The 13,550-nt window shown below is 50.2% G+C and overlaps 1 protein-coding gene across 1 annotated transcript; it reads left to right on the top strand.

The window, feature by feature from the left end:
- Positions 1-645: 645 nt before the first annotated feature.
- On the top strand, positions 646-12,594 carry LOC149285755 (sterol regulatory element-binding protein 1-like). The gene is made up of 18 exons (XM_089494837.1): positions 646-742; positions 5,026-5,448; positions 5,677-5,993; positions 6,074-6,208; positions 6,324-6,542; positions 6,684-6,798; positions 6,904-7,082; positions 7,227-7,422; positions 7,647-7,828; positions 8,024-8,285; positions 8,421-8,587; positions 8,668-8,945; positions 9,246-9,355; positions 9,444-9,576; positions 9,904-10,066; positions 10,541-10,729; positions 10,833-10,962; positions 12,374-12,594. Exons 1-18 carry the CDS (start codon positions 646-648, stop codon positions 12,592-12,594), a joined length of 3,516 nt encoding a protein of 1,171 aa, XP_089350963.1.
- The last annotated feature ends 956 nt before the right edge of the window (positions 12,595-13,550 follow it).

The raw sequence follows: 13,550 nt of genomic DNA, 5'->3' as shown, positions 1-13,550 counted from the left end.
TGGGGCAAAAACCTCCTGAGCTGGTTAACTATTTAGGTGGAAATGACCATTTGTGTTACGAATCCAGAAGCCGCTCCCGGCTTTATAATCCACGTTAGTGACTGCGGATAACACGCTTGCCGCCAGAGAGGTTCTGCAGCAGCTGAACACAAAAACTAAACAAAATAGGGACAGGCACTTTATGTCACACACCTCAAAGTGTTAAAATCCTAAAATGATTAAAAACAACAGTTTGGGTTTTTTTTGTCTACAAGGAAAACTTTTATTCTTGTTTATGGTTTTTTTTTCTTGTTGATGGGATTAATGTGCTCTAAACTTTCCCCTGCTTGGGGCAAACAGCATAAGATGTGGGGGCAGCACCAGGATGTAGGAGGGGGGCCGGTCTCTGAATGATGGGTGTGTGCGTACAGCTTGGCTCCTCCTCCCCTCAAAGCCAGCAGCAGGTTAGTGCTCAGTTTTGACTCCAACTACCCTGGTGGCTATACAGGTATGGGGGTACTTTGATGGTATAGAGACCCTGGAACCCCTCCTGTGTAACCAGTGCTTCTTGCAAAGCCTTTTGTAGGGGCTGCCCCATGACTGGCACAACTTGGACTGGCTCAGGCAGCTTCACTTTTGGGGAAGAAGAGGAGTAAACTACCAAAAATGAACAGACTGGCGTTTGAGGAGACCTCACTGGACCAGCTGGACCCCTCTCTGGGGTCCAGTGACATCGACACAGCCCTGCTAAATGACATCGATGGTGAGTACCCACCCCTGTGCCGTCTGTCATCATGCATGTTAGTAATCTGTAACGTCATTTTGTCAATGTGCCCCCTACCCCTGTGCCACCCTAAATACCACTTCTGATCCTGTATATTGCCAGTAGATTTGGGGTATTATGTTGACTTTGGGGGGTGTCAGTAGGAACCAGTGCTTGACCACAGACCAGAATACCACATACGTGTGTTCTGACAGTGATAGTCCGGTTATGGCTGCAGTAATGTCGGCAACAATGTATCCGTGCTTTGGAATCTTTAACTTAATGTATCTTCTGGTCAGAAGATCTTAAGGATTTCCAAAGACTCCTCAAACTCTCATCCTCCCCTAAAAAGTGGACCAGAATCCAGCGAAGCGTCTTCATAAATTTCCTTGTGAGTCTTTGAGAAGGGGGGCACTGAGCTGCCTGTGCCCTAACCCCCCACCCCCCAGTGCCCATGTGCTTCTGAAATTATAAGAACCCTTGCTGGCTACCAGGGAGGCCCAGGGCCCCGCCCCCTTCTGTGACATCACACTGGGTTACTGGCGGTCATTGCCTTACTTGCTCGCCTGGTCCTGTGTGTGTGTCTGCAGCTCGTGTTCCTGCGCATGGACACAATCCTATTTACCTTGGCCTGAAAATAAATATTTGTATAAAAATTAACCAGACCGACAACAATCGTGTTTGAAATCCAAACATATATTTATACCTTGGGCTGGCGAATTCCTCCAGAATCTAGGAGATCGATGTATTTAGGAATCAACCCACCGCTGCGTTCTTGTTTTATATGAAGAAATAAAAAACTGACAGTAAATATTTTTTCACTTTGTATTTTTGCTGAGACCGTCAAGCCCTGAATAGCTCAGGAAAAAAAATTGTCATCATCATTTGCAGGAGTGTAGTTAAACCTGGCTGAGGGTCATTTGAGTTGCTCATCAGTATCTGCAGGGCTGTTATTTTGCCATGTTGATTTACACGGCAAGCAGGGGAGATAATTTTTTAAATATTTGAATATATATATTTATTATTATTAATATATTAAAACTTAACTGTTTAAAGATATTTTATTCCCTCAAATGTAACCGTTTCAAAGAAGACATGGGAAGAATCACTGCCACCGAATGGGTTAAATTCCCCTAGTTGGTTTTCAGGCTCATCTTATACCGGACCAGGGGGCCACCAGTTATGTAAGATGACCCCCAAAGAAAAATGACAAGGGGTAGGTTAGTAGGGGTAGATGGGAGAGGGGCAACACACACCACAAAAGTGCAAACATTTAAGGGGTAAAGGGAAAGACTTCTTCATTTCTTCTCCGGTTTTACCGCCATTACATAAACACCCAATGGCGTCGTACGTTATTAGGGCACAGCCAATGCAGAATGGCCTTTGTGGAATGGAGTCCTAGAAAAGACACATCAGCTCCTTTGGTGAATTTTTTTGGGGACGCTTCCGCTAGGGTTAGTCCAGTCTGGTTTCGCTGTGTCCGGTGTTACCATAACACTACATCATACCTCCCAACTTCCACCCCGGTGAATGGGGACATGGGGGGGGGGGCGCGGAGCTTGGGAGGAAGAGTGTCACTCAAACTGGCTGCGCTACTGTGCATGCGCGCAACTCTGCGCAGAATACATTCCCAGAATCCCGCTGTCCTGCTAAGCTCTACCTCTGTCCTGAAAAGCGGGATAAAGTGGCAAAATCGGGACAGTTGGGAGGCATGCCTGATATTGGCAGTGTTAGGCTATAGAATGACAGATGTCATCTACATCCATTCAGTCGATGCCTGCACAGGAAGAGGCTTGGCGCTGTACAGCGCTACGGAATCTGCTGGTGCTATATTAAAAAATGTAATGTAATATTACACCGGTGCAACAAATAAAAATGCCCCCCCCCCAAACAGTCAGACGATTAATGAGTTCTGAGCGTTGTATAGAGTGGTATTAAGGCTCATTGACTCAATGAGTGGCCCCTGAGACTCTTGCAATATTAACCCTCTAATAGATTTTATATATATATATCAGTGCAAAGCCTCTGGTCTGAGTGTGGACTCAGCTATCTGATAAAGCGCGCCGTTGGCAATATCCCGCCTGTTTGTCTAGCAGGTATACAACATCACCGAACACTTTCCAAAGCTCTTTGTCCAAAAGAGAATCATCCAGAGAAGCCGATCCCCACGTGGGGTAAACAGCGAACTTTCGTAAACAAGCTGTAGCCGTCCCGACTAAAGCCCCACATCATTCATCCCAAATCAATGCGATTCCGGGGACCCTCAGCCACTAAGCAGTCCCCTCTCTGCGTTCCATTCGGAAGCGATTGTGGCATAAAATAATCCGGTTTAATGCTTCTAGAATAATAAACAGGTTTCAAACCGATTGCCCAATACCTAAACAGTGAAACCCTACAAGGGGGTATCTCTAGAAATCCGGGCCAGTCGGCAGTTGGGTTTAATGGGTTCACTGTGGCAATCAGAGATCTAGATTGTAAGCTCTTTTGAGCGCCTCCACCTCTAAATCCAAATCCTTATGTGATGCTCTTCTTTGTACTTATGTCCTGTTTACCCATTGTACAGCGCTCCGGAATATGACGGCGCTATATAAATCAATACATAATGACGATAATGGAATGCTCTCCCCTTTGGAGGAGGTCCCTGGATAATAGATGCTTCCGGAACCGGCAATGTTTGGTTTCCTTAATCTTAAAAAGGTTTTCTTGAAGGGTTTGGTGGATAAAGTACATAGAGGTGTCAGTATTTTACAGTAAGGGGGGGGCAGTTTGTGTTGGGAAAAGCTAATTTTTCATTTATTGTACTAAAAAAAGCTTTTAAAAGGACAGGCACTGGCAAAAAGACAAAAAAGTGTCAGATTTTGGTAAAGAGAGGCTATATATAAATAACCCGGCTGTTCCCTAAATGTACGTTTTAACATCATGCTTGCCGAGTGTGATAGGAGTTGTACTCCATAGCAGCTGGCATGCAAGGCGCTGAATATTTATTTTGCAGACAAGCCCCCCCCGGGCGTTTGCTTTTCTTTTCTTTACAATAGCTGCTTGTAGTTTCCAGTAAATGCCCCAAAAGCCCCCTGTGCACAATGTGTGATGGCAGCAGTAAAACAGAATGGTGTGATTTGCTGGGGGGGGGGGTAGTCTGAGAATAACCTCTAGTAACCCCGCGGGGGGGTGAAGCTCCAATAAACTACAGTAACCTTGAAAGGCGATCAGGTCCTTCCTCAGGCCCGGGCTGGGCGGCCGCACATAGGAAGGCGAGTTTCTCCGCCGCCGATTGGCTGAGAGCAGTCACCTCATCTCAAAGCTCTGATTCAGGCTCTTTAAATACAGCTCCTTCCAGAGGCGGAGCTGGAGGCAGAGCTAGGCGGGGTTAGTGTGACTGACAGGGGTGTGTGGGAACGGTGCAGAGAGGGGGAAACCCCTGCCAGTGGTGGGCTTTGGGAACCTTGGGACCACAGGGGATGCAGGATGTACCCCCGGCTCTCGATACGTTTCGCGCCATGGCATGCATATTTGTTAGGGCAATTGGGATTTTAACCCTTTCTGCTGCCAGACTAAATCCCAGTAACATGAAGCTTAAATAGAAGTGTCCTGATACAATGTAGCACTGGGGGGGGTCCTACGCAAACCACATTAACCCTTTGAGAGTCTGACGTGTGCCTCCTGCTGGCACGTCAGCGGTTAATGGCACCGTTATGAGACGCAGAACAATTAAAAAGCTCAAAGCGATTTACCGCATCACAGAGCAACAGATTAATCACCTGAAAAGCAATTTAAAGACTCAGCAGGCTAATTTCAAGAAAATATAATGGGATTATGATCTGTAACAGCGGGTGGCTTGTTAACGGTTTGAGCGCCAGAGCTATGGCCAGCACTTTGGTTATCCCATTGTTAAAGGGTTAATATAGAAACACAAAACCTGCCGCCAGATCGGCCCCATTCGGCCCCCGTCTAGTCGCCCGTTTCTCCTGCTGTAAAGACTCAAACCTTAATCAGTCGTCGGTCTCGTCTTAGATTCAGGAGCCGTATGTCTATCCCATGCATGTTTAATACCCTCACTGTATTACCCTCTACCACTTCTGCTGGGAGACTGTTCCGTTTATAAACCATCCCTTTTGTAACTATGCAGTACAAAGAGGTGTGAGGTGGAACTGGCAAATATAACATTTAGTATGCCTTAATGTGTGATTTATTTGCCCACCAGTAAGCGTCCTCCATCTTTCGTTGCCGATGGCCTCCAGAGGCTGGATTGGTAGTGGTTGACCTTCTCTCTTGTCTTCCATCAGATATGCTCCAGCTGATTCACAGCCAGGAGAATGATTTTGCTGGGCTGTTTGATCCACACTTTGGAAATGTCAGCACCCCCAATCAGACCGTCAGCTCTTCAGCCACTACTCTGGAGGGGCTACTGGCCGCGCCGCCCAATGGGACCCCCATAAAGATGTTCCAGCATTCTGGGTCCTCCTTCCATGGGCAGCAAACCCCAGGTTCTCCTCAGGATAGCATCGGGCAGCAGTTAAAATCCGCAGCTCCAAACTGCGTGAAGGAGGAACCCATGCAGATCTGCACGACTCCGCAGGTCCCGCAGCAACCGGCTACTCCGCAGATGCAAGGAATGGTGTTTGGGCAGACGCTAGGCACTCAGACACAGCCTCACTTCAACGCGCAGCCCCTGATGGGAGCGTACCCGGAGCAGGGGGCATACACAGGTAAACACGGGTGCCCATAGGGGACAGGAGAGGAAACACAGAGCCTGCCGGCAGATCGGCCCCATCTAGAACCCGGCCAGGCATGGGGGTCAGCTGGGTCTGAAGACCTGGGCAGGGTCATGTGGTCAGGCATGGGGGTCAGTGGGTCTTTGGGGGGGGGGTTTACATACATTTTCCCCCTGGTTTCCACATTGTTTAATTTTGTGGGCCGTATGGATTTCTTTGCAGCTGCGCAGAACATTGCTTCCATGCAGAACGTCGGCGGCCAACAGCTGCAGAGCATTGTAACCCAACCATTGCAGAACATCAGCGGGCAGCCGCTTCAGGTTATCACAACCCAGTCACTTCAGAACGTGGCAAGTCAGCCCGTGCAGACCGTGGCTTCCCATACACAGACGCCGCAGAGCATCGCGGTGCAGCCGTTACAGACGCACTCGTCTCCGCAGATCCAGCAGCCGCTCACCATCCATACGCAGAGCATCTCCCCCCAGCAGTTCCTGACGACTACCGGTACGACTGTGAGCCCCCAAATCCAGCAGGTTCCGGTGAGTGAGATTCGCATCTCCCAACGCGTTTCGCTAGTTTATGGCTTTTCTTACAAAGTATTGGCTCCTCCCTTCTCCAGGTGATCCTGCAGCCTCACTTCATCAAAGCAGACTCATTGCTACTCACGGCCGTCAAGGCAGATGGCGCGGTGGTGTCCGGCATGAAAACATCCGGGATGACCTCGCTCACGACAAACACAACCGTGCAGACCGCGGTAAGAGGAGAGAATGGGGACAGCGCGTTCATTTGAGAATCTGTTGGAACACGAGAACGTCTGATCTAGAACGTGGCTTGATCATCACCGGTGGTTTAATCTCGTTGGTCTGTAGGCTCTTGTGAGTGGGGGCACGTTTCTCACCACCATGCCCATGATGGTCGATCCTGACAAACTACCCATCAACCGCATCACAGCCAGCGGCAAGACGGCCATGCTGAACAGCAAGGGGGAGAAACGCACTGCCCACAACGCCATCGAGAAGCGCTACCGCTCGTCCATCAACGACAAGATCCTAGAACTCAAAGACCTGGTGGTGGGCACCGAGGCGAAGGTGAGTGCGACGATAACATTTAGACTGCAGCTCATTGGGTGCCGAGGATTTCGATGTCCATGGTGCTAGGCGATGCTCTCTGTGTCCCTGGTGTCTGTAGAGATCGGCTCCCTTTATCTTCTCACCTTCTTTATCCTCCAGTTGAACAAATCTGCCATCTTGAAGAAGGCCATCGATTATATCAGGTTCCTACAACAGAACAACGTGAAACTGAAGCAGGAGAACATGCAGCTGAAAATGGCCGCCCAGAAGAACAGTAAGACCTCGCCTATCGTATTCGTTTCCTCACTTTGACGTTCAAGCTCCCAATCCGTTTCAAACTGTGGTTGAGCGGAAGATAACTCTGCTTCTCTTGCTCCAGGCTCGCTGAAGGACCTAGTGGCTGGAGGTGGCATTGTCTTGGAAGGGATGAACGTTGACACAAGCGGCGTGCCAACCCCACCACCCTCCGATGTAGGGTCCCCGTCACACACAGGCAGCCCTCTGTCTCAGTGTAACAGCGACTCGGAGCCCGACAGCCCGTTCTGCGAGGAAGCCAAGGTGAGCGCACTAAGCCAAGCCACTCTTATACACAGAACTAGCTTCGACTGTCCGTGGAGATTCCGCTACACCTTGACCTATACGCTCACACACTTGCGGTGTTTCCTATTCACCCCCTTCTTGTCCCGGTTGTTACAGGTCCAGGTGAAGCAGGAGGTTCCCTCTCCCCCCAGCTCCGGCATGCTGGATCGCTCCCGCATGGCTCTCTGTGTGTTCGTCTTTCTTTGTCTCTCCTTCAACCCTCTGTCGTTCCTGATGGGTGGCTCCGGCAACCACGGTGCCCCGGAAACTTCCGGCTTCCATGGCAGTGGCAGGAGCATGTTGGCAGCAGAGTCCTCTGGTACGTGTGTGCGTTCTCGCTGTTTGTTACAGGCGTAGCTATGAGGTTTATAGGATTAGATTATTTTTACACACGCGGTCTGCCGTTTGCAGTATTTTCCATCACATTAGACGTACGCCATGACAGTATTGATAATGGCTGGGCGTCCATGGATTATGGCAGACGGGTGAATCGGTGGCCGTGGAATCGTTGTGTAACGCTCCTTCCTGTTCCCTTACCTACAGAACCGTCCTCGTGGTCCAGCTGGCTGGCTCCCTCAACGTTCCTCTGGCCCATTAATCTCATCATCGTTCTCTGTGTCTTCATCCGGCTTTTTGTTTATGGCGAGCCGGTAACGCGTCTTCATTCTGAGTCTTCTGTCCTCTTCTGGCGTCACCGGAAACAAGCAGATGTGGACCTTTCCCGGGTAAGAGAAACCGCGACCCATTCTGAAACTGTACTGCACAGAGCTTTGGCCTCCGTGATGGTAAAACTAGTGGCCACGATTAAGCCACCTGTGAGGCTCTGTGGCCACGTCTACCTTAGCAGCAGCTACTCATGGATAAACTCTTTTGGTAAAAAAACCCAACTGGTCTAACTGTTGATGGTCCTCTCGTTCCAGGGGGATTTCGCTCAGGCATCCTTGCACCTCTGGACAGCCTTGAAAGCTTTAGGGAGACCTCTCCCCACTTCCAACTTTGACCTGTGCTGCAGCCTGATGTGGAGCTTCATCCGATACGTGCTCCAGAGACTGTGGGTTGGCCGGTGGATGGCACAACGGGCTGGGGGGTTCCGCAGGGACCTCCAGTTAAAGGATGACGTCCGGAAAAGCTGTAGAGAAGCAGCGCTCGTTTACCACCGCCTGCACCAGCTGCACATGACCGGTATATTTGGGTGGTCTGCAAATATTTTTCCTTGGGGTGGGGGGGTTAGGAAGTGGCTGGATCATTGGAGGTGGAGAGCTGAAGGTCTCTTGTCTCCTCACATCTTGTGTTTATACATACTGTGTATTATTCTAGGAAAGCATGTCGGAGGTCACCTGTCTGCTATAAACATGGCTCTGAGCGCCGTCAACCTGGCAGACTGCGCCGGAAATACCATCTCGGTGGCGACCTTGGCAGAGATCTACGTCGGGGCTGCCCTGAGAGTAAAGGCCAGCCTCCACCGCCGATTCCACTTCTTGGCGGTGAGTGAAATCCCTAACACCTGGTTAGCGGTCCGTTGCGACGTTGTCCCGGTGTCTGAACGCATTTCTCTCCTCTGCAGCGCTTCTTCTTATGCAGCGCCCGCCAGGTGTGCCTGGCACAGAGCGTCACCGTCCCTCCTGCCATGCAATGGCTCTGCCACCCTCTGGGGCATCGCTTTTTTGTGGATGGGGACTGGAGCGTGAGAAGCTCCCCCCGCGACACCATCTACAGCACGGCGGGCAGCACGGTGGATCCATTGGCTCAGGTGACGCAGGCGTTTCGGGAACACCTTCTGGAGAAAGCCCTCTACTGCGTGGCACAGCCAGAGCAGAGCAAACCCCTGGTGGAGGGAGAGGGGTAGGTGTTCGTGTTCCTCACGTGTGGATAAACCTTTGTAAAGAAACCATAAAAATACATTGTTTCTTTCATGATTGCAAAGTTATCTTCTTCCCACCCAATTCTTTATGATCCTTTGTTCCGCATCCTCCTCTCCGGTTCTGACGCTCTCATGTCTTCCATGTTCCTTGGTCCACCCTCTTGGTTCCATGCCCTCTCTGTTGTTCGTGCCTCCTGTCCATCTTCCAGTCTTTTCCCCGTACGGTCTCATCCTTATCCACTTGCTACACGCTTATCCAGCTTTTCCTCCCGTCCCTGTAGGGAGTTCTCTGACGCTCTAGAATATCTCCAACTGTTGAACGGATGCTCGGATGCCGCAGGCGTTCCCAATCACAATTTCTCCATCAGCTCCAGCATGGCAGCCGTCACAGGTGAGCCCGTAATTATCCGATATACGTCAGTTCTTCAAACGCCGTGCCCACCTACGTGGAGATTTTCACTTGCGACTTTTCTGCGTAGGAACGGACCCGGTGGCCAAGTGGTGGGCGTCCATCATCACAGTGGCCATTAACTGGCTACAGGGAGATGATGAAGCTGCTCAAAGACTCTACCCAGTAGTGGAATATATGCCGAAGGCTCTTCATACAGCAGAGTGAGTGCCAAATGATGCCATGTCTTGATTTTAAACAAGAGTTTTTGTTAAAGGCATTGGATTCTTCCTAATCTTTTATCGTACTTGCCCAAAATCCCACAATGAAGATATTAATAGGGGCAGGGAAGCCCCTTCATGATGGTGATCTCTTGATGATGGTGGGCAGACTTGAAGAGGTCTTTCTTCCATATGGTTGATGTTCAGTTAGTTTTACATCGGCCTTAAAGGCAAATAACATAAAACTGTCTGCCCCAATAATAACTGGTTTGAGATATTTCACCCCGACCCAGAATTCATAAAACCCTCCCTTCTTCTATTCTCCTTTAGGAATCCATTGCCAAAAGCGGCCCTCTATGCATTCAAAGCCGTGCGCACTCTTTTGGGAAAGCAGGATAGTAGCCAAGTCAGCCTGGGCCAGTGTGAGAAGGCCAGCGGCCTCCTCCGGGACAGCCTCAACTCGAGTCCTTCCAGTAATCCCACCGTAGACAAGGTGAGTTGGGTTGAGACACAGAATGTCTGGATGCCGGCGGCCGTTCTCGGTTTCAGTAGGTTCCGCCGGATCGAGAAGTCTGCTGATCGGACTGCTGGAGCGATGAGTGCTTTTCCCGATCGACGCGTCCTGGACCTTTTTGGTCGCAGCAGCTGTGGTGCATTGTAGTTGCATTGCATGCGATATCTTTTATGTGCAATGTGTCTGCAGTGCAACACAGAGGCGGCGCCACATCTCCTGTCCCGAGTCGTTGCCTCCAACCTGCCCGTCGTGTGATGACCAAAGACTGGTGGCTCCTTCACGAGAGACAACCTGGGGTGGAGGCTCCTTGATTAGAGCGTCCGTCACGATGGGGAGGAAACTTGTACAGCGGTTCATGAATGTATGATGTCTGCCGGCTACTAATATCGCCATCTCCTGTCCCCGAAATCATTTCTCTCTCCAACTCCGCACCTCGTAATCGTCCCCTTGCAGGCCGTGCAGCTTCTCATATGTGACATCTTGCTGGTGACCAGAACAAACATCTGGCAGCAACAGCAGGCTTCGCCGGGTCAGCAGCCGAACCCTACGCACCCGGCGCCACCGCACGAGCTACGGGGCTTCCAGCTGGACCTGAGCAGCCTGCGCAGACTGGCGCAGTTATTCCGCCCCGCCATGCGTAGGGTAAGTGGAGGGTAATACCGCAGAAGGCTAAGGGAACGCGTAGGTGGCCGCCATCTGAGAATATTATTGTTTAGCGGGTGATTGTTCTTGTTTCGTTCCCCAGGTTTTCCTGCATGAAGCCACAGCTCGGCTGATGGCCGGTGCCAGCCCCACAAGGACACATCAGCTGCTGGATAGGAGCCTGCGCAGGAGAGTGGCCCCTTCTAGTAAAGAAGGTGAGAAACGCCGGTCTAGTAACCAGTTCGCTCCCATAAGGTTCCTTTAACGCACGGGACGGTGCTGCGCGACACTCTGGGATTTTAAAATAATTCGGTAGTTTAAAAAAAAAAAAAAATCTTTTTTTTTTTAAAGTAGCTTATGGCAGGGAAGAGGTTAAAGGGCTAGTTAAGATGGGGAATACTGAAGCCGCTTCTCTTCTATTCGCAGATATGGTACGGTTGGTCAGCTGCAGCGTCGCCCTCCCAACCCTGCCCTGTCAGTAACCTTCGAACTAAGACCCCCTTTAAAAGGGAACGCCTGGCAGAGAGGGGTCTGTCCCTTTGGCCCTCTTCCCACCCCCCAAGTCTTTCAGAGCCAGCTGGCCCCCTATCCACGGAGAGGACTCTGTATTGTACAACGCAGGACTGTGTCAGGGGGCAATGCGGACAAAGGGGGCAGCCCCCTGACTTTTAGCAGCAATTTCTTAATGTTCTGCCTCTCCGCTCGGTGATTTATTATCCCAGCCCCCCCCCCCCTCCGACTCAATGCTAAAAGTGGGGTTCAGCCCCCCCCCCCGGGGGAATTGTTTTTTACAATTATGTAGGAAATATTTAAACGGCTTTTATTGGAGATTTCCCCCCCCCTTTTTTTTTATATGGATCTCGGTTAAAATACGTGATGTTCTCACCAAACAATGTATCCGTCTTGGCCAGGATGGTGCTGGGTTTGAGGGTCTTCCGGTATAAATATATTGCTTCACGAACCTACTGTAAGACCCTCAGAAGTCTTGGTACTATACGGGGGTTTAAGACCCAGTCCCGGGTTCTGTGTCTCTAATCATTCTAGACTTGGCATTTTTCCCTCATCCAGCATTGAAGGCGTTAAGTGGCTGGGGGGGGGCGGGGGGGCGAGGTGGCTCTATTTTGTAAATAGAAGAATTCTTTATTTTTTATTCTATTAAATAATATTACTGCTCAGCCTCGATGATGCGTCTGTGTTTCTTTTTGCCCTCAATTGCTCGGTTAAGATCCTTTGTGTGATCCCTTTTTCGACAGCAGGAGCCGTAATAAAGGAATAAAAAAAAAAAACAAAACCATGGCCTCTCTGAGGATCTCTCATCGGGTAGCGAGATCTCGCATGTCTACATGTAATGCTGCTTTGAGAGCGTCCGTACACTCGGTGCTGAACCTCATAGCTTCCAAATGTACCTGTTTAGTTTGGCCAGTCCTAAATTCCACTTATCCTTCCTATGGGAATGTGGTCTCGGGCCACAGAACTACAAACCCCACTATCCTCCTGCAAGAGGATTCTGGGAATTGTAGTGCATCCGAAGCAAGCCTTCTTATGCTCAATGAGATAAGACCTCCTTGGGGAATGATGGGTAAAATCAGCATTATGGTAAAGCAGGGCATTAGTGACGTGGCGGCCTCTCTCTGTTCCCAGCAGACCCCCGGGAGATGAGCCCCAGTCCCCGCGAGCACGCCGAGGCTACGCTGCTGGCCTGCCGCTACCTGCCTCCATCTTTCCTGTCCGCGCCGGGGCAGAGGGTGGGCATGTTGGCCGAAGCCGCCCGCACCTTGGAGAAGCTGGGGGACAAACGCACGCTGCACGACTGCCAACAATTTATCCTGACGCTGAGCAGCGGGACCGCCGTGACCTCCAGCTAACTCACCTGGAGGTCAAAGCTTACCCAGGTGGCAACAAACGAGAACAATCGACTTCCACAGACCACCCAATCCCACCCGACACCAGCAAAGAAAGCAACCGAGTACCCCAATGGTGTTTGAAGGCACATTTTACTCCACGGCACCGGTCACAGAGGGAGAGCACAGCAGTCCTCTGTTGGACGTTGCTTTGTTGATTACCTACGAACTGGCGTAGCGGCCGCAGTGACGCTATCTGCCCCCCCCCCTTTGTGTGTGTTAGGGGGTTAAAATATGCATTTAGGTTAGAAAATACTTACATACATATCGGTCCCTAATCAGAATTCTGGGACAAAGTACTAAACAGCTGTCGCCATGGCAACCGGTGGACTGCTCCCCTAGATGGCGCTGCAATCAAAATTTGCAACAGAATGATGTAGACCAGCACAGAAATCACCAAAAGGGCCACGGAGCAGCTATGGGGCCGAAATATTTGTACATATCATTTAGATTTACACGTTCGCCATATTCTAACATTATAAACATAAATTCACCGTAGCCCCCCTCGCTACAATGTATTCATTCTCTGGTGTGGGAGGGGTCCGCTGTTTATCGCTTTCTCTAACGTTTTGGGTTTAATAAGCATTCTGCACTTTTTTTCTCTTATCCGTGAGTCGGACGCTTGTGGACATCTGATTGTTGGGTCGTCCCCCCCCCCCCCCCCAAAATAGTATTCTCAGTGTGGCCCCTGCTAACGGATACGGAGGGTTGTGGCGTATTGGCGTTCCATGTAGCCCCTTATCCGTGAAGGGCCAACTCTCGGGGGCAGTAAATGAAGTCGGACTGTCCAGTTTGTAATAATTCTATAAATGTACTATTTTTCTTAGTTCTGGTGCATTTTTGTACAGAAGATTTATGAAGAAATATTTATAATTTTCTTTTTATAAGAAAAAACAGAATAAAGTAGGTTTTTTTCGGCT

Source organism: Sceloporus occidentalis, unplaced genomic scaffold (assembly GCF_023333645.1).
Source record: "Sceloporus occidentalis isolate IW3139 unplaced genomic scaffold, rSceOcc1.0.p SCAF_76, whole genome shotgun sequence".
NCBI lineage: Eukaryota > Metazoa > Chordata > Lepidosauria > Squamata > Phrynosomatidae > Sceloporus > Sceloporus occidentalis.
This window is presented reverse-complemented; position numbering and strand designations above follow the sequence as displayed.

Bases quoted from the DNA above. Each gene is read 5' to 3' on its own strand.
- LOC149285755 (XM_089494837.1), top strand. From the start codon at position 646: ATGAACAGACTGGCGTTTGAGGAGACCTCACTGGACCAGCTGGACCCC. The intron at 6,799-6,903 runs GTAAGACCTCGC...CTCTTGCTCCAG, and splicing joins AATGGCCGCCCAGAAGAACA to GCTCGCTGAAGGACCTAGTG. The intron at 9,356-9,443 runs GTGAGCCCGTAA...TTTTCTGCGTAG, and splicing joins CAGCATGGCAGCCGTCACAG to GAACGGACCCGGTGGCCAAG.